We start from the raw sequence: 19,145 nt of genomic DNA on the forward strand, positions 1-19,145 counted from the left end.
TACATGCACCACTGATACACATACCTGCCGAACAGTTACATCACTCGGACATCAGTTGGCCATTTAACCAATGGGGTCTAGATATACTTGGACCATTCCCTACGGCACCGGGCCAGGTAAAATTTCTTATTGTCGGCATTGATTATTTCTCCAAATGGGTGGAGGCCCAACCTTTAGCAAAAATAACATCACAACAAATGATTACATTTGTTTGGAAAAACATTATTTGCCGTTTCGGCATACCTAAGCATATTACAACTGACAATGGTCGCCAGTTCGCCGATCAGAAATTCCAAACTTTTTTGCAAAATCTAAAAATAAAGCAACATTTCGCCTCTGTCGAACATCCTCAAACGAACGGACTAGCTGAGGCTGCAAACAAGGTCATCTTACATGCACTAAAAAAGAAACTAGATGACGCCAAAGGACTCTGGGCCGAGCTAATACCTGAAGTCCTTTGGGGATACAACACCACCCCACAAACATCAACAAAGGAGATGCCGTTCCGATTGGTATATGGCTCAGAGGCCATGATACCACTGGAGATCTCCCAGAACTCTATCCGAACTTATATCACCAATCAAGACGAAGCTCGGATATCCGAGCTCGACGTCATCGAAGAAGTCAGAGAAATCGCCACATTGAGACAACGTGCAGCGCAGCAAGCAATAGCTCGACAATACAACAAGACGGTCAGAAACAGATCCTTCGTCGCAGGAGATTTAGTCCTCCGCAAAACAGAAACTGCTCGGAAACCACCAACACATGGAAAGCTCGCAGCCAATTGGGATGGCCCATACCGAGTATCCAAAGCACTCGGCCAAGGAGCATACAAACTAGAGTCACTGGATGGAAAAATCTTGCCTAACACATGGAACGTGTCTTCCTTAAAGAAATATTATAGTTAAAAAGACAGGGACAGGCTTGTACTCTTTTTCCTACTACCAAGATTTTATCCCAAAAGGTTTTGCTTGGAGAGGTTTTAACGAGGCTAGCCTACCTGCACCTTTGTATGTAAAAGGTTCAAATATAAATGAAACGAACAATGTCTTATCTTTGCTACTCTATCAAATTGATCTTATCAATCTATCCATACAGCTCGGACAAATACCACTACTCGTCTAAGCTACAAATCAAATAACATACTCAAACCAGAAAAACCAATAAACTCGGAAAAACATCCGAACAGTCACAAACAACTTTTATAAAAAGCACCAAATTAAACATTCAAACAAGTCAATCTAACAAAAGTTCAAAAAACAAGAGCCATACTGTTATCAACTTACAATACACATTCAAATTAAACATATACAAAACAAGTTCAAAAGAAATTTTTCTAAACGTTGTCAGCCCCATCCTCTGCATCACCATCATCTTCAATAAGCTGACCATCTCGAACTATCTTCCCTGGATCCATGCCAGAAATATCGGCATCCGGAACCAAAAACTTAACCTGCAACCTTGCCCTTTCAAAACCTTCAACAAACAAATCCAAAATCTCATCTGCCTTTTTCTTCTCCATATCCTTAAACTGAGCAGTCACCTCAATCAGACGACTTTGCACGTTCACCAAATCGCTTTCCTTTTTCTTCAAATCCTCCACATCCTTAGAATAACTTTCCTTAGTCTCTTTCAGCATCTTCTCGGTCTCAGTCAGACGAGCTTGAAGCTCGGCAGCAAGACTCTTACACTTAACCAACTCCTCCTTCAAAACAGAAACCTCCCCCTTTTCAGAAGCAACTCCCTTATATTTCAACTCCTGACTTCGCCCAAGACTTGCAAGGCGCAGCCCAACAACCTAGAAAGCAGAATAAACCCATAAGACTACCAAAGGAAAAATAAGGTAAATTCAGTAACTTATTACCTGCATATATTGACCAATGGCCATATCCCCGACCTCCTTTGCAAGAGTCACATCCGCAGACGATTGACAATACTCGTCCACAACAGCCATGTAAGGATACTCTTTTCCCCACACCGAAAATGCCTCGCTCTCTTCAGAAACTTCGTGAAGCCTTTTTTGATTTCCCATAAAGGCCTGTATCTCTTCCAGAGGGACAGCTAACTCTTTTTCATCAGAATCATCTGATAGCTCCACAAGGTCGGATTTCTTTCTCTTCTTCACAATCACCTTCCTCCGCCCTTGACGAGGCTGCGAAACCTCGCCAGTCCCAACAACCTTCTCGGCATTTGATGACGATACCTCCTTCTCAAGATTCTTATTCTTGAACCGCGTCCTCAGAGATGCAGCAGAAACGCCCGGATACTTTCCACCTACAACAACCAATTCGTTTTAGATTTTTCAGAAAACAAAGGGGGGCGAACATTAATGTAAACCCTAAAAACTCACCTAAATACTCTACAACAGCATCTTTATCATCATCCCACTTCAGCAACTCATACATCAATATCAAATTTTTCCGATCAACATTCTCCACCAAAAACTCTATCAGACACTCATTCCTCGGCGATATCACCTCGGGGCCGAGTATATTTTGCGGCTCCGAACACCAAAAAAGAGGAAATTTCTCAGCAAGATTTTCATCAATAAAAAAAAGGAAATCCTCCTCTGAACTCCTGACCTTAAAATACATCTCTTTGAAGTCTTTAAAAGAAGACTTGTAAAGTTTGAAAATCCCAAATCCCGGAGTACTATTGAAGTTCACCCACCCCCCCTTCCAAACCCCTTTAGCTTGAAATAAAGAAAAGAATAAATCCACAGACGGCACCTCCTCTAGATATTCCATCAAAACTTCAAAGGATCTCAGGAAAGCCCACCCATTAGGATGAAACTGTGAAGGCGCACAGTTGAGCTGCTTAAGAATCTGACACTCAAACTCAGTAAACGGAAGCCTAACCCGCAACTCTTCAAGCACACAACTGTGCATGTAGAAGAACCCAAACCCCGACTCTCGGTGATAAATCCTATCATTAACACTACATGGTAACAATTCCACCTTCACCCCAGAGCCCGCCCTCACTATTCTATTCACATCAACCTCCTTCACCGCCGCATCATCAGAAAATAGTGAAACCCTTGATTTAACATCTTCCCCCACCCAATCATAAGACCAATCCACCTTATCCTTTTTCTCTTTCTCAAAACCCATTAGCGTCACAGACAGTATCAGAATAACAAAAAGAAGAGAGAAGAAAACGCAGAAATGGATCAGAAAGAGGAAAGGAGACTCATACCTCTCTTACCCATTCTTCAAAGAAGCAAGCATATAACAAACAGCCAACAAAAACCAACGAAAAATCTGAAGGGATTCAAGCACTCAAAGGGACAGAAAGTTCCAAATAATAACCCCCACTCCCAAAGCCACATCAAACAGTGAACCCAACATTGGGAATCAGCAAACTTAAATGCAACCATCATTCTTTCTCTTTCATCAGAAAATAACGGACACGACTCCCCACGTACCCAAAATTCAAAACGCTTAACCATCTTTTAATGAAGTAAGTTGATCTGGGGGCTCATCCACTAACCCACGCAAGCTGAGTTATAACTCATCAAAAACAAAGCTCAACCTGCTTCATTAAAATCCTCCTCAAGCTAAGCTTGGGGGTTGTGATGTGGTCACCATTAATACAAATCATAACTCAGCCTCATAACCAGCCATCATCATAACTCGTCATTTTCCGTTATTATTCGGCCTTTATGAGCTATAACTCGGCAAAATCAATATTATTATAACCGACGTCCCAAATGGTAAGGATAAAATCGGTTACCAAACCAATTATCAGAAACGGACAAAACAATCATCTAAAGATGCAACAGATGAGAAAATATCTATAAAAGAGAATGTAAAGTATCTTTTTTTCTATTCCGAACTTGATACCATTACTGACTTAAGCATCGGAGTGCCTTTGCAGGTACACTCCACCTCCTCTGCATTGCTCACGTTCTTATACCTTACAACGAACATCAGAAGCTCGGACCCTGAAGGGACAGACGTCCAACCTTGTAGCATATAGCTCGGCTGATTTCAAGGAGTAAAAGCCGATCTACTTTCCAGGCAAGATCAATACCTTTATAGGTGAAGTGAGATTGATCGGTTGAGCCTTTGGTCATTATCTGCATTGAAGAGTAATTATAGATTGGTAGGTTACAATATCTGGTCGGGTGTTTTACTTCGGAGTTGCGCTGTTGTGATGAGTTAAAATCTGTTGGGCCGAATTATAACGCATAATGCCGAGTTATGACTTTTGATTTGTAACAGCCATATCAACACTGAATCTAAATCAAAATAACACCGAAATTTTAAAATGGTGACTGGACTCAAAACAAGCACAAAAACACAAATCACATTGAATCTAACTCATGACAACACTGAAATTTAAAAATGATAGTACCACTGTATCAGAAAATTCATCAACATAGTTTAAATCACATAAGAAACACTACGACTATATAGAGACTCCAAATCCAAATTTATGACAAGAATATAAATTTAAAAAGAAATAATACCAAAATTTTAAAATGGTGACACTAGAAAAAATTAAACTCAAAATAAGTATAGAAATATGAATCACAATAAATCTAATTCATAATAATACCGAAACTTAAAAATGACGACACCAAAAAACTTATCAATATAATTTAAATCACACAAAAAATACTATAAATAAATAGAGATTCCAAATTCGCGTCTATGATAAGAATTACAATGGCGATCAAGAAAAAGAAAAAGGAAAAGGAAAGAAAAAAAAATTTAAATAAAAAAAGAAAAAAAAGGAAAAAAAAATAACCGTGATAGTAGTTAATATGAAAAATGGTTATACAACTTTGGTTGGATAATTATTTGGACGTAGAATTTTTTTCGTTCATATAAAATAATAATACAGGATAGAGGCTTAAGACAAAGCTGACGATCTAATTTTTAAAAGCGGATTTAAGGAGGCCGGCGGGAATGTCATTCGAGAAGTAGTCAGTGGCCAATTCACAAAATCGCAACAAAGAAGGTGCGATTTCATTAATTAAACAAAAAGGGGCAAGCTTAAGAAAAGGTTAAAACTTAAAGATTCAAATTCACTTTATTTTGCTTGCAATCCAATTCAATATACTATTTGCAAAATTTATTCCAAAGTTTCAGGTCTCGACGCGACGCTTTTATCATTTCAAAAATGAAAACGAAAACGAAAACAACTTAACAAAGGAAAGGGCCAATCCCGAACCTCTTTTTGGTTTTTACCCTTTCCCCCTTCTACAACAACACACAGTCTCCCACACCACTAAAACCAAAATCCAAATCAAATCTCTCTGCCAACTAAATTCCGTTCACCGTTTCCACCAAACTCTACAAAATAACCACTCCGCAATTTTGGATCCATCCGTTATCGCCTTGTTCGGTTCGGTATCTGCATTGCTGCTCCAACACGCTGTCGTTTCAACGGTTCCGATTTTGATCTGGGAGGCTTTTACGTACCTCCAAAGCGCTGCGTGGTAGCTCCCACTTCCTCAACTTCTTCCTGCATTGCCTCTGCAACATATCTTTGCGCCGATCTGCTGCATTTGCTTTTCTTGGTATTTTTTTATCTTGTTTTCGTTCCTTGAGGAATTGATCGATTGATTGATGAATTAATTATTAATAATGCGCGTCAGCTAATGCCGCAGCTGCGTTTCCGAGTTTAGCATTTTTCAATTTTTGTTTCTGTTTCTTTTTCAATTCGATCTTCTCCATTTGCCGCTCTAAATTTCACTGTATTATTTTCTGGAGTAATTATTTCAATCCGAGCTCCTTTAATCTGACTGTATTTTTCAATGTAGTTTAGTTTAAGGAAAAAATATCCTAATTATTCTAATGTCTCCCCTTTTCTAAATGTTAGACAACTATTTTCTGACTTTATCTGTTTATATCGTAGACATTTAACCTTTTTTCTGATATAGTTACTTTGATTTCTTAATACATTGTTAATTTCTGGTCCACGTAAGCTGCTAAATATGTTTGAGTCAAGGGGGTACTTTTCTTATGGAAGTTCTCTCATCTCTGTTGTGCCAGCGTAGGGAAACAGGTACAGTTAATCAAAGGGGCAGGAAGAGTATCTAAAACGAGCATGCAGTTGGGGCAGGAGGGGCGAGGAAAAGGGGAAACTGGCAGCTTAAATGGGTTTTCTGGGGAAGAGTTAGGAGGTACAGTTGAAGGTAAGTGAACTACTACTGGCTTCTGTCTTTTTAAGTTTAGATGCTTATCTGTTTGTGCTTGTTATCCTACTTCCCCATTTCTACAATGTTTTATTTGATTATGTTTTCAGGTAGCCAGCTTGCTTCTCTGGTGATGTGGATGAATGCCGTGCTTCCTAACCTTAATCTGCCTTCAGAAACTTCAGAGGAGGAATTGAGAGAATGGTTGAGGGATGGATCTTTATTATGCAGCCTTTTGGACCAGCTGGTTCCTGGTTCATTGGAAGTAATACAAATATCTTTCGCTGTGTTAATACTTATATATTGCTTTTCCTTTTGTTAAAACCGTTTCTATTTGATGAGTATGTCTACAATAATTTTCATTGTTTTCTGATTGTGCTGACATTAAGTTGGAGTTTATTATTTTATTTGTTTTTGTTCTCTTTCCTCTAATGAAGTACATCTTTAACTTCAGGGACGTGGATATTTGAATGAGCCAGTGGGCCGCATTAAAAAGTTTCTAATGTCTTTGGATGAATTGGGATTGTCTGGATTTGAATTGTCAGACCTGGAGCAGGTATAAGAAGTTCCTTTCTGAAATGCTATTTGAGAACATGCTGAGTTATGGCCTTTCCTTATCCTTCTTCTTTCTTTTATTTTTTTATTTATATTATAGTTGCTATGAGGGAGAAATTTGGTGGCACTGTCCATAGACAAAACTGAAATTTCTCCTGTAGTTATTTAATTTTGACGTCGTTTGAGAATTCACGCAGGGATCCATGGTGCCTGTCTTACAATCTCTTGAGACATTGAAAACTCAATTTGCTTTCAATGCTGCTCGGGAAAATATCCAGAGTTTTTCTAGGAAGAGGTGGGGCCAGTCAGATCAAACATCCCTTGAGGAAAATGATAGTTGTCTCAAGGATACTTTGAAATTCCGACATGCTATCGATGGTTCTTTTGTTTATGGTATTACAATCAATTAAATTATGCTCTGCTCTAAATAGATTTATTGAAGATTTTAATATTCTTTCTGCAGCAATTACCTTATATCAATGATGTTTTCTTATTACATCTCTTTGTCCAGGGGGAATTGCTGCCAAAGACCAAAATGGATTGAAGTCTAATGAACTGTTCCAGTTGAAGCAAGGACTGCCCTTAGATCTTTCAGATGCTAAACTTATGGAATTATTAAAATCAAACAATTTGGATGTGAGTCAATAAGATAATATACTTGTCTCTATCAAATTTTCTATTTTCTTTTTGTGCTTACCAGTTACCACTAGGGAATTCTTCAATATGTGTTATGCACTATTGCTCTTGTAGTTTGCTCATATATGAACCTGATAAATAAGTGAAATGTATATCTGCAGTGTGTATCAACTCGATCGCTCTTTAACATAGGGAATGCGATCCTCAGTGATATCTTTGAAAGGAAGAATGGAGATGTACCCCAAGTGAGTTAAATACTTCTGCAATAAATAATTCATGTCAATGCTACCCTGTTCTTGCCAAATTGGTTTTGTTGATAAACAGTTGTTGAGTTTATTTGCATGTTTCTAGGCTCAACGTGCAGGTTGTCTGTTGAAGAAAATTCTGCAAGTCATTGAGTTGCGTGTTTCACATCAAGCACAAAGCATAAAAAATGTAAAATTAACTTTATATGTTCATTGCCCTCCTAGAGAATTCAAGTTTTTCATTTTTCCTTGAAGAATGACTGTTTTATTATGTTGCATATATGAAGCAAAACAATATTTTCAAGGCTCATGAGGAGAAGTACCAATCAAGAATAAATGCACTTGAAACTCTTGCAGCTGGGACCACTGAAGAGAACGAGGTAGTTTCTTTGTTGATTGAGCTGGGAGTGTGGCTTACTCTATTTTTATCTCAGTTTAATTTCAAAGTTGTCTCTATTTTATACAGGTGGTTGCAAGTTGGGTTCAGCAATTGAAGGTGCAAACCTATCTGTTGCAATATAGATCCTCATTTTTGTTAGAAGTTAAAACTTGAAGTTGTTATTTTCAGCATGATTAAGTAGCTCAAATTGATTGGACTATCAGCTCATGTTGCTTATTGTACACAAAGCTAGTTTTTATGTAGATTTGTTTGAAACTATGCAGCATTGTTACCTTTATATATAATAAAGTTCCTATAATTGCAAAAGGACTACCTTTAATAATTTTGAAAAGTAAATGATGATTTGATTAATATTGAAATGCTTTAGCATTTAAAATTACAAAACATGTTTTCCAGCTTCCAACTCTAGTTCTGTTTGGCTACTAACTTCAGTCAGTTGTTTCATCAGGTTTCTTTGCAGCTTGAACAAAGTAAATTTGAGGAGAAGAAGAAACTTGAAGAACAGGATTTTTCTCGATTAAAGAAAGAAAAAGTTCGTAATGAAATTGAAGTTTCTACACTGAAGCAAGAACTGGAAATGATCAAAAGAACACATGAAGAACATGTTTTGCAGCTAGAATCACAAGCTACTGAATCTAAAGTTGAGTACTTGAAAAGAATATCCGAACTTGAAAGTCTTCTTGCTGATGCAAGGAAGCAAGTGAAGGAATTGGAGGCATTTTCAGAATCCAGATCTGTGAATTGGAAGAATAAGGAGCGTACTTACCTAAGTTTTGTCGATTGCCAATCTAGAGCTTTTCAGGTTTGCTTTGTTGTTTATGTTGCATCATTTTTTATTTCCATTTTCTTTTTACTTGTGCTATATTTATATTATTTGGTGCTTTATAGGAATTGAGAGCTGCAATGAAGTCTGTCAAAAATGAAGTGTTAAAAACAAAAAGAAGCTACTTAGAGGATTTCAAGTACTTTGGTAATATATACTGTATCTCTTCAAGTACTTTATATTGTTTTATGATGTGTCATATACTTACAAGATGTGCTCATATATAGGAACCAAACTCAAAGGTCTAGCTGATGCTGCTGAAAATTACCACGTAGTTCTTGCTGAAAATAGAAAATTGTATAATGAAGTTCAAGATTTGAAAGGTGTGTATTTTGTAGTGCTTAGACACACTATTATTGTGTCTTTGCTTGATTCTGACCTGACCTGTTCTTTTTGTTGTTTAAATCATTGATGAATAGGAAATATTAGGGTATATTGCCGAATTAGACCCTTTCTTCCGGGACAAAATCAAAATCATTCAACCATTGAGTTTGCGGGTGAGGATGGAGAACTAATTGTCAGTAATCCTCTCAAACAAGGAAAAGATAGTCGCAAGCTTTTTAAATTTAACAAGGTTTTTGGTCAAGCTGCAAGTCAAGGTACAACATTCATTCTTTTGAATTTTATGTTTGTTATTAGTTTTATATTTTACCAAATTGGTAGTAACTTTTGACTTGCACCTCTTATTATTATTTCTGCAGAAGAAGTTTTCAGGGATACTCAACCATTAATTCGTTCTGTTCTTGATGGTTACAATGTTTGTATATTTGCATATGGTCAAACTGGTGCTGGAAAAACATATACAATGGTAGTATTTAATATGTTGGGCATTATTTACATTTTAACTGCATTGTGTTTCAAAAGTTTAATTTAGGTTTTCACCCCCTTCTTCTAGAGTGGACCTTCCTTATCGTCAAAATCGGATTGGGGAGTCAACTATCGGGCGCTACACGATCTTTTCCATATCTCCCATAGCAGAAGGAACTCTATCATGTATGAAATTGGTGTTCAAATGGTTGAGATTTATAATGAACAAGTTCGTGATTTACTATCAACCAATGGCCCTCAAAAGAGATATCCTTTTTCTAATTCTAATAAATATACACAGATGCTTTGGGCTGCCTTTTATTATAAGCTAAGCATCTCCTATCTATCCTTAAACATGCATGCATGCTTTTTCATTTATGTATTGATGTACAACTATTTACTGCATATAGATATGTATAAAAAATTTGACATATAAATTTATAGTATCGTTTAGCATACATTTCCTTTCATTCTTGTTTTCAAGCAAATAAAATACTGTTTCCTTGACTTGCACACACTTGGGATTTGGAATACAACCCAACCAAATGGGTTGGCTGTTCCTGATGCAAGTATGCACTCTGTAAATTCAATGACAGATGTCCTTGAGTTGATGAATATCGGGATGACGAATCGGGCTACAAGTGCCACAGCCTTAAATGAAAGGAGTAGTAGATCACATAGGTTGTATTCAAAGCTTGCAGAATATTTTTCTCCTCTTAATGTCATTTGTCGAATTGTGAAGATTCGGTACTCATTTTGTTATTATAATTATGTGCCAGTGTTCTCTCCATTCATGTTCGGGGAACGGATTTGAAGACCAACACTCTCTTGCGTGGGTGTCTACATCTGGTAGATCTTGCTGGAAGTGAAAGAGTGGATCGTTCTGAAGCAACAGGAGATAGGCTTAAGGAGGCACAACATATAAACAAATCACTTTCAGCACTTGGAGATGTGATATTTGCTCTAGCACAGAAGAGTTCACACGTGCCATATAGAAATAGTAAACTGACTCAACTTCTTCAGAGTTCATTAGGTAATTTTTGCCATCATTAATATCAAGTTATATTTGTTCTCTTGGTTTTATTTTGTTTTGTTTTGTTTGTTTGTTTTTTTCTTTTGGGGCATGTTGTAATCATATCTTATTATGGTAACTTTCGAACTTGTATTTTCTAGGTGGTCAAGCAAAAACCCTTATGTTTGTACAACTTAATCCTGATGTCGCTTCATATTCTGAAACTATAAGTACCTTGAAGTTTGCTGAGAGGGTTTCTGGTGTGGAGTTAGGCGCTGCTCGTAGCAACAAAGAGGGCAAGGATGTGAGAGAACTTATGGAACAGGTTATATCCAGTCTTAATTGCATTTAACATATATGTTGAAACCAGTTGGCTTAAACTGATTTTGCAATATCATCTACAATTGCACACTGATTTCTACTTTTCTTGTAGTTGTCGTCTCTCAAGGATGCAATTACAAGGAAGGATGAAGAAATTGAGCGGTTGCAGTCGGTCAAGGTTAATAACAATGGTGCAAAGCTTGGTACGATCTCACCTAGGCATGTCCCATCATCTCCGAGAAGACACTCAATGGGGACTCCTCGGCATAGCTTGAGACACTCAGGAACAAGGAGCATTGGAGCCCGTGACAAAGCAACTTCTGATGCTGACAATTGCTCTGAGTATAGTGACAGGCAATCAGAAGCTGGTTCTCCTCGATCGTTGGATGATTTCAGGCACAAGTCCAGTTCCCTACAAATGAAATTAGCCAGAGAAGATAATCATCAAAATTTCAATGAGGACATTGACCTCTTAGGATTTGGAGATGCAGATTCAGAAGAGCGATTAAGTGACATATCTGATGGCGGTCTTTCAATGGGTACAGAAACCGATTCAATCAGCAGTATTGTTGAGTACACTCTTTTCCCTGAAGTCGAGAAGGCAGCTGAAACCACACCAGCAAAGAACACAACAGTGGACGACCTTCCACCTCAGAGCACGGGAAAGTGAGTGCTCTCTCTGTGTTCAACACTATTGTAGTAACTATGTACTTTCATTGTGTGGAACGTGAGTCATTGCTGAGCCATAAACTTGATATCGATTTGCATTGAATTGCATGCAGGCCTATCATGCCATCCAAAATTCCCAAAGCCCCGCAAGTTGCATCGAAACTACCAACGAAACCTTCTAGGCTATCATTGAACAGAACCCACTCAGTGTCAAATTCAAGTATGTGTATCCAGCTTGCTCTCATTTCGCTTATTATTTTAATTTAATCTCTTTCCCTGTCTCCCATGGTTCTGTTTTTAACTTAACGTCCTGCATGTAGGTGTTAGAAAACAGACAGCTGGTAGCTCTTCTTCGGCAAAGCCCCTCAAAAGATGGCAATAGTTAGGATACAACTTGGATGCTGTAGAAAGATTAGGGCCATAGGAACTTTTTATTCATGTTAGGTGCTTATTATATTATTCTGCACCCAAGGCTGAGTTATAGCTCATTTCAGCCTCAATCTATTATTTAGTGAGGCGATTGCAAACCCTAGCTTGTAACTATTTTGTATTTAAGCATCGCGATCTTTTCTGTAAGTGAGATTGTGAGAATCGTACAACTCAACTGATTAAAAATTTAAAATCTACGTCTGTATGTATCTTTGTTTTATGCTTATGACATATGTAGCCACCAAGTAAGTGAGAATCATTGAAGACACTAAGTCGCATCTGATTAAAACTTACATCTGTATTTATCCCAAATTAAAAAAAAAAAAATCCACATCTGAACGATAAATACAGATGTGCAAATCTTATTCTCATTCTTGGCATCATTGCAGGGAATCAAACGCGCCCATATCTTCAAAAGTTCATTTGCACCAGGACTGATCAGGATCTCGTATGGATCATGCCTATGTCTGTTAATATATTTATGGTTTGTAATATCAATTCCGTTTCCAACAGGGTCTTGCCAACTTTCATTGGGTTGGACCCCGAAACCTATTTTATTCAAAAAGTCGCATTCTTAATTAACCTAGGTTAATCCTAATGTCACTAATTTACTATTGTAAACCTAATACCCACATCTTGTTACCGTGCAGCCACATCCCTCCAACTCTCCCCTTTCAGCGCCACTCAGCCCCTCTTCCTTGCAGTCTTCGATGGTTGCCGCCGTCAACGGGAGTCAACGCCGCCGGAACACCAGACAACGCCACACGCAAGTACCTCCTTGTAGTCCCCTAGCATCGCCGCCTTTGTTGCATGTCGCCGTCGGCCCCCCTTTGAAGATGCATCCATTCTTCCGGCCTCCAACCCGACGGTGCCTTTGTTCGGCCTCTGCATCCCCAGTCAGCGCCGCTCCCTGCCTAGCGTCTGGGCCCACCGCACGTGTCTTCCCTCCGGTGCCGGCGCTGCAATAACAGGTTAGTGGTTCTTCAGATTTTCATTAATTGCTTGTACTAGGTTCGATTTGAGAGCATTTCATAAGGTTTGAGATTGATACAACATGGTTTTCTGAGTGTGTGGATTCTTTTAGAAAGGTAAAAATAATGAATTGATTCCTATGTGTCCATATGTCCTGGGTTGGAAATGATTTTGAATATTGTCAACATATAATTGGATTTTGATAATGTCTGGAGGTTATCACACTGTAAATTAAGGGTGATGTTTTGTACTGCTAAGTTAAAAGGAAAAGGAAAAAGGGAACGTATTAGTTGTAATCACAGCAATTGAACATTACTTCAGATGTGTCTTTAGAGTGATGGTTTGTGCTGATTTGTATTGCTGAGTAAGAGTTCATTTTCATGGACCATTCCTTGGTTCAACTAATATGTATGGTTGTCACTAATTGGTGTTTGTTTTGGTGCGTTAGGTGTTATTGATGTGAATATGGTTAATGGATGTTGCTTTCGAATGATTACATGTAAAAAACCAATTAATCCTTGGACCTTTGATTGGGTTGATTAAGCAAAAAGTAGTTGGATGTTGGAAATTTTTATTGTTGAGTTGTTATTTGGTTTATGGTCTAGCGAGCAACAGGTGCAACTATGGATATTTTATATAAAATTGGTGTGTCTTCTTATTAGATTTACTTTTTATGCGTCGTTCCATATTTTAAATTAGTTGTGGGTTATGAGAAATTGATTTTTGTTTTGTTGATTTCGCCTGAAATAAGATTCAAAGCTGCTATGTTGCCTGTTGTCCATGTCCATATTGTCGTTTAGTTGATACGTCATAATCATCTCATTAAAAAATGTTTCAACACGACCTTAACTACATTATCATATCCATTGTGACGCTTTTGCTTTTTAGGATAGTTTATATTACTAAACTTTTCTACATATAGGTGGTTTCTAGAAAAAAAACACTCCTTCATGTCTTTGAACATTACTAAATTCCATTATCTAAGTTTTCTTTTTATTATCTTTGTATTCTGGTATAATTGCTATTATCTGGTGTTGTGTTTTATGGTAGTTCTCCTTTATCTGAACTCGAATAACATAATTTTCATGGTTGTAATTTTAATTCTGGTCATATTAATGTGCACACCTATATATTACATGTGTCTTTAGCGTTATAGTAATTCTTTGATTAATAGAGGTGGTTATTGAATTACTTTTTGTCTTCTTATTGTTGTACTTGTGACCTAGTTAATCTAGAAGAATCAAAAGGTGAAAATTGGTTTTTTATGTGGCTGAATTGTATTTTGTTATGTAATCTTGCGCTTAACTTTATTTCTTCCTGTTCTTGTACCGCTGACTTAGTTGAGTTTGGGGAATAAAAGACAATTTTGTACGTGGACATAATTTTTGGTCTGTTGCCAGAAATCACCTTCAAGTCATGGGAAAGTCGGTACTACATCATTCAGAGATTTGTGTTTTTATTCTAATTTATCAGTTTGTTTGTTTCTAATGGTCTTGTCTTATGTTGACAGAAATTATCAGAGATAAGGTGCTCACCATACCACATTGCGGATTTCTTCAAAGATTTGGAAATAAACCAAGCCCAAGAAAAGCTACAGGAGATAGAAGCAATGGGTTTTGGTTTCCTGAAGCTAGTCCCGAGGTGGCCGGTTAAACAAGGCATAATGGTTTCGTTGGTTAAAGCCTACAACACTGAAACGAGCACGTTGACTGTAGATCATGGAAACATCCGCATTGGACCCGAGTTATTTCAGCGTGTTTTCGGAATCCCACCTGGTGGTGAGTATAGCTTTCTGTGTTACACAGCATTCAATTGGTCAAAATAGTTTCGGTCTCCATGGTTTTTCATTTTTTCTACCTATTTTGCTGCTCATTTTACACTATTTTATGCACATGCATGTTGTAGTTGACGACTTCCCACCGTTCGACTGTGGGAATGTTTCTCATGCTTCAATAAAAAGAAGATTTCATCGGTTGAAAACCATTCAACATAGGTGTTTTGTCAACCATTGTGCTATGGAAACTGTAGATGACAGGATGGAGTTCAGGAGACATTTCATCCTGCTTGTGCTTAAGATGTTTCTGTGTTTGACTGTGCAACACGTCATCTCGTCTTGGCACATCGATATAATACTTGATGTTTCTGATATGGGAAGATACCGTTGGCCGTTGCATATTTTCAACTTGTTAGAACAGGCAATCAGGAAGTATCAACGTAGAAACAATAAGTCCTGTGAGAGTTGCATATTCGCTTTGCTGGTAACATTTTAATTTCAAAATGGTATTTAATCTGACTCACCTTTGAATCCCAACACCTAAGGTGTGTCTGCGATATCTCCAGATTTTGTACTTTCAAAAGCTAAAACGTGGTGAACTTGAGAATTGTTAAGAACATGAGCCGTGGCTTTCTGCATGGACTGCCGCGGAGCTCAGCGCTATGGCATCATCAACTGTTCAACCAGAGGTATTCATTGAAGCAAGGCTAACGGTTTCTTGTAGCACGAAGAAATTGGTTGATTTTTTTAGATTTTATACATGTGTGCTTATTAGATATTTATAATGCAGAGGTCGATTTCTCTTGTAATTAATTTTACGTGGCCTTCAGAAGAACTAACATCTCATTAATTAGTGTTTACTCCAATTTGTTGGTAATAGTTGTGTCTTCTGTTTCAATCGTATGTCGATGTGTCCTCGCTGGATGTATCCTTAGCTATATGTGCCTTCTGACTAGTTGATGCTCCGAACAGGAATGCAGCGATACCGACGGGAACAATGGGTGTGTCGGTGAAGGTTGTGCGAGTGAGGTCACGATGAACCAATGTGCTGAAAGAGAAGACGCGCACCGGACAAAAGGAACCATAGGGTCCACAAAAGTGAGTAATTTTTACTTTCTGAAGAATCTTTAAGTTGCATGTTTCAAACATAAATCAAGAGAACAATACAAATTATTTTTAAAAACTTACTGCTGATGCCATATTTTATATTGCCAGAGGAGATGTATTAATTTACGTTGTGTTTGTAGTGTGATTTAAAAGCACTTTGTGGTAGTTCTATATGAATAGTTTGGCTTTGTGATTTCAGGGATCTGATAAGAGAGGGGGAGTTAGACACTGCTCAAGATAGATGCACCCGCAGTTGTATTGGATGGGGATGACGATGACGACGAGCCCATTGCCAAAAAACTGCAGAGAAAAATTGATTGGACAAGAACTCCTGAACCTCGTATGACAAAAGGGGACATCGGCACGACTAGTGAAATGGACACAATAGAAAGACAAAAAGTGAGTAAAATATTCTGTTTTAAGAAGGTTTAAATTGCATGTTTCAAAGTTAAAACATGAGAACATGTCAACTTACCTTTAAATAAGTTACTGGTGATGCCATGTTTTGAGATAGCTTCATGAAATGTTATTTTATCGTGAGTTTATTGTGTGATTTAAAAGCACTTTGAGGTTCTTTGTGTATAACTAGTTTGGTGTTGTGACTTCAGGGATCCGACAAGAGGGGTCGAGTTAGCAACGGCTCAATGCGCACAAATGCACCTTCAGTTGCATCCGATGAGGATGACGATGACGACGAGCCCATTGGAAAGATACTCTGCAATAGAACGCATCATAGGACGGAAGGGGACACCGCCACAACCAGCCAGCCGGAAACAACAAAGCAATCAACCGAGCCAGACGATCATGAAACAAAAACTCCGTCAAGAGCATTGGTATAGTATTCAAGAATTGATGAATATTCTAGTGAATTTTTTGATAGGAAAGTGTATACCAAAAAACTTTGTAGATATAGTATGCATATTTTTTGTTATCGGCTCCTTAAAATGTATAATGGTTGGCCACCTCACAGTTATTTTTGAAACAGAAATCTTGACATCTTATCTCAACGAGATCCAGAGTGTGAAAAGTTGTGGGCAGATATCGAATGGTGTTACGGCTCAAAACCCATTAGCGTGGATCCAATCCAAACCATTATTCCAAAAGGTACTTCTTGATGCACACCCAGTCCGCAACGCCTCTCATTCTCCCTTGGGATGACCCAAATCTTCAAAACACCCACACCGTCCCCCCGATCCATTCATCCGTTACTTTGGGGATGAAAACTCATTGAGTGGGATGAATAATGAATCAAATGGTGGTGTGTGGACACATCTGTTGATAACCAGCAAATAGTGGCATCGTATGAGGGTAGACCGCACCTAATGCTGGCAAGGGAGGACTTGTGCACGCTGAGACCACATGCTTGGCTCAACAACAATGTATGTAACCCAAAAACATTTTACTCCAATTTGTTTTGATCTCATATTTTGGCAACATTTATATTTTACAAGCTAGTTATGTAGGTCGTGCACTGTATGTGTTGCGCATTCAATGACTCAGGGTTAAACAGATTCACGCATGACTTCTGCGTGTGTCTGGGGATACTGGTAAGGATATGTTTATATGAATCATTTATGTACGTTACCGCTTATGAACACTCACATTCATCTTTGGACAGGAAATGGTGCTGGTCCCAAAAAATCTAATGCATTTTGAGGACGGGCCAAATCCGGTGTATATGGATTTGGGTGAACACTTTGGTACCGACACAAGGTATTTTGACAAGGTAGCAGATTTAAAGAGAAAGTGGGTAAGTCCATTTGCCATATGACAATTAACTTATATCGTTGCACCCGAACAATGAATATGTATTTTTCTTTATAAATGTACATACTATGCTTAGTTACAATTGTATATTATTGCAGTGGTTTTTTCCCATATGTATGTCCTGTCATTGGTGGGTGTATGCATTTGATGTATCCGGAAAAAGGCTTTTTGTACTAGATAGCTTACACACTAAACCATATGATACAACACAGATGAGGCTAGATGCATATGCAGTACAATAACATCTCATGATTCTGTTGCTCTATTTAACCCTTATTATTGTATTCCGTTTAAACTTTGAATGTGTCTCAAGAAAGGTTCATTGAAGACATGACAAAGGTGGTCATCCCCACTTATAAGCCCACTCAAAAAGGTCTGTCTTGCACATACGTCTCTATTCTAATACAACCAAATGGGTAAGTTGATAAACCCCGGTTTCGTGGTTCATCTTGTGCTTATTTTAGGGGATTTTATCACCTTTTTCCACATTTATTCAATAAAATAGCATGGTTTTGTAATTCTCCATTGAATTATGCTTAAGTGTAAAAACATGATTTTTAGGCCCTTAAATTGATGATTTTAATTTACTTTAATTCCATTCGATGCCTTGATGTGTTTGTTGAGTGATTTCAGGTTCATAAGGCAAGTATTGGATGGAAGAAATGAGGAGAAAAGCATACAAAGTGGAGAATGCATGAAGAAACAAATATTGGAAATGCATCGATGGGCGCGCACGCGTACAAGGCGCGCGCGCGCAAATTTGGTTTTGCATAGAGACGCGCACACGTACAAGACGTGTCTGCGCGGATGAAGAAACAGCCAATCGACGCGCACGCGCACATGGCGCGTATGCGCCGATACTAGCACGTGACCCACTTAAAGGCAAAGCGCTGGGGGCGATTTCTGAGCTGCCCAGGCCCAAATCCAACTTGTTTCTGAGTGTATTTCATGCAGAATTGAAGTCCAAGCAAAGGAGGAGCAATTGTTTGTAGTTTTGGCATCATGTAGGTTAGTTTCTAGAGAGAGAAGCTCCCTCTTCTCTGTAGAATTAGGGTTCTTAGGCTTAATTTCATCTTAGATCTAGGTTTTGATTATTGTTCTCATCTTGTTTCTTCTACAATTTCATGTTTCTACACTTTGATTCTCTTAGTATTCTTGTTAATTTTCCTTTTTTGCTCTCTTTTATGTTCATCGATGCTCTTGTTGGATTTGGTTCACATTTAATGAAATTTGATGTTTAATGTTCTCTTATTGTGAATTTGAGCTGTTGATCTTGTCTCCTTGCAATTTGTAGTTGGTAGATTTTACTATTTCTTATCATTTATTATGCTTTCCTTTTATGCCTTCCAAGTGTTTGACAAAATGCTTGGTTGGATGTGAGAGTAGATTTTGAGCATTCTTGGCTTGGAAAGAGTAATTAGGCAATCTTGAGTTGAAAACCCAACTTAGATTGGTGATCTAGAGTTGTTAGTTAATATCATTT

The 19,145-nt window shown here is 38.0% G+C and overlaps 3 protein-coding genes across 31 annotated transcripts; 2 read left to right on the forward strand and 1 right to left on the reverse strand.

Annotated features, from left to right (window-relative positions):
• Window positions 1-1,336: 1,336 nt before the first annotated feature.
• On the reverse strand, window positions 1,337-3,110 carry LOC148572147 (uncharacterized). The gene is made up of 3 exons (XM_088510118.1): window positions 2,351-3,110; window positions 1,865-2,274; window positions 1,337-1,798 (listed from the first exon to the last, which is right to left on the reverse strand). The coding sequence occupies exons 1-3, from the start codon at window positions 3,108-3,110 to the stop codon at window positions 1,337-1,339; spliced, it is 1,632 nt and encodes a 543-aa protein (XP_088366244.1).
• A 1,934-nt stretch (window positions 3,111-5,044) lies between these two features.
• Window positions 5,045-12,287, forward strand: LOC107630791 (P-loop nucleoside triphosphate hydrolases superfamily protein with CH (Calponin Homology) domain-containing protein). Of its 2 annotated transcripts, none has more exons than XM_021119176.2 (22): window positions 5,045-5,527; window positions 6,003-6,145; window positions 6,256-6,410; window positions 6,600-6,701; window positions 6,898-7,093; window positions 7,212-7,336; window positions 7,498-7,581; window positions 7,688-7,771; window positions 7,869-7,961; window positions 8,048-8,077; window positions 8,430-8,783; window positions 8,870-8,951; window positions 9,032-9,127; window positions 9,224-9,403; window positions 9,506-9,612; window positions 9,700-9,878; window positions 10,128-10,292; window positions 10,391-10,644; window positions 10,785-10,948; window positions 11,057-11,610; window positions 11,727-11,833; window positions 11,934-12,287. In XM_021119176.2, the coding sequence occupies exons 2-22, from the start codon at window positions 6,058-6,060 to the stop codon at window positions 11,993-11,995; spliced, it is 3,261 nt and encodes a 1,086-aa protein (XP_020974835.1). In that variant the 5' UTR covers window positions 5,045-5,527; window positions 6,003-6,057; the 3' UTR covers window positions 11,996-12,287. The 2 variants fall into 2 exon arrangements, with proteins under 2 accessions (XP_020974835.1, XP_016189517.1); XM_016334031.3 differs by having other exon boundaries at window positions 5,142-5,527; window positions 6,008-6,145.
• On the forward strand, window positions 12,099-18,916 carry LOC148572148 (uncharacterized). 28 transcript variants are annotated; one of them, XM_088510129.1, is made up of 14 exons: window positions 12,129-12,185; window positions 12,432-12,526; window positions 12,693-13,013; window positions 14,355-14,442; window positions 14,525-14,792; window positions 14,920-15,272; window positions 15,355-15,477; window positions 15,761-15,886; window positions 16,095-16,294; window positions 16,504-16,728; window positions 16,881-17,274; window positions 17,359-17,442; window positions 17,514-17,645; window positions 17,980-18,916. In XM_088510129.1, exons 4-7 carry the CDS (start codon window positions 14,431-14,433, stop codon window positions 15,400-15,402), a joined length of 681 nt encoding a protein of 226 aa, XP_088366255.1. In that variant the 5' UTR covers window positions 12,129-12,185; window positions 12,432-12,526; window positions 12,693-13,013; window positions 14,355-14,430; the 3' UTR covers window positions 15,403-15,477; window positions 15,761-15,886; window positions 16,095-16,294; window positions 16,504-16,728; window positions 16,881-17,274; window positions 17,359-17,442; window positions 17,514-17,645; window positions 17,980-18,916. The 28 variants fall into 28 exon arrangements, with proteins under 28 accessions (XP_088366249.1, XP_088366255.1, XP_088366251.1 ...); XM_088510127.1 differs by lacking the exon at window positions 12,129-12,185 and adding an exon at window positions 12,192-12,287 and having other exon boundaries at window positions 17,976-18,916; XM_088510142.1 differs by lacking the exon at window positions 12,129-12,185 and adding an exon at window positions 12,192-12,287 and having other exon boundaries at window positions 14,355-14,438.
• The last annotated feature ends 229 nt before the right edge of the window (window positions 18,917-19,145 follow it).

This window comes from Arachis ipaensis, chromosome B3 (assembly GCF_059453495.1).
Source record: "Arachis ipaensis isolate K30076 ecotype BB chromosome B3, ASM5945349v1, whole genome shotgun sequence".
Lineage (NCBI taxonomy): Eukaryota > Viridiplantae > Streptophyta > Magnoliopsida > Fabales > Fabaceae > Arachis > Arachis ipaensis.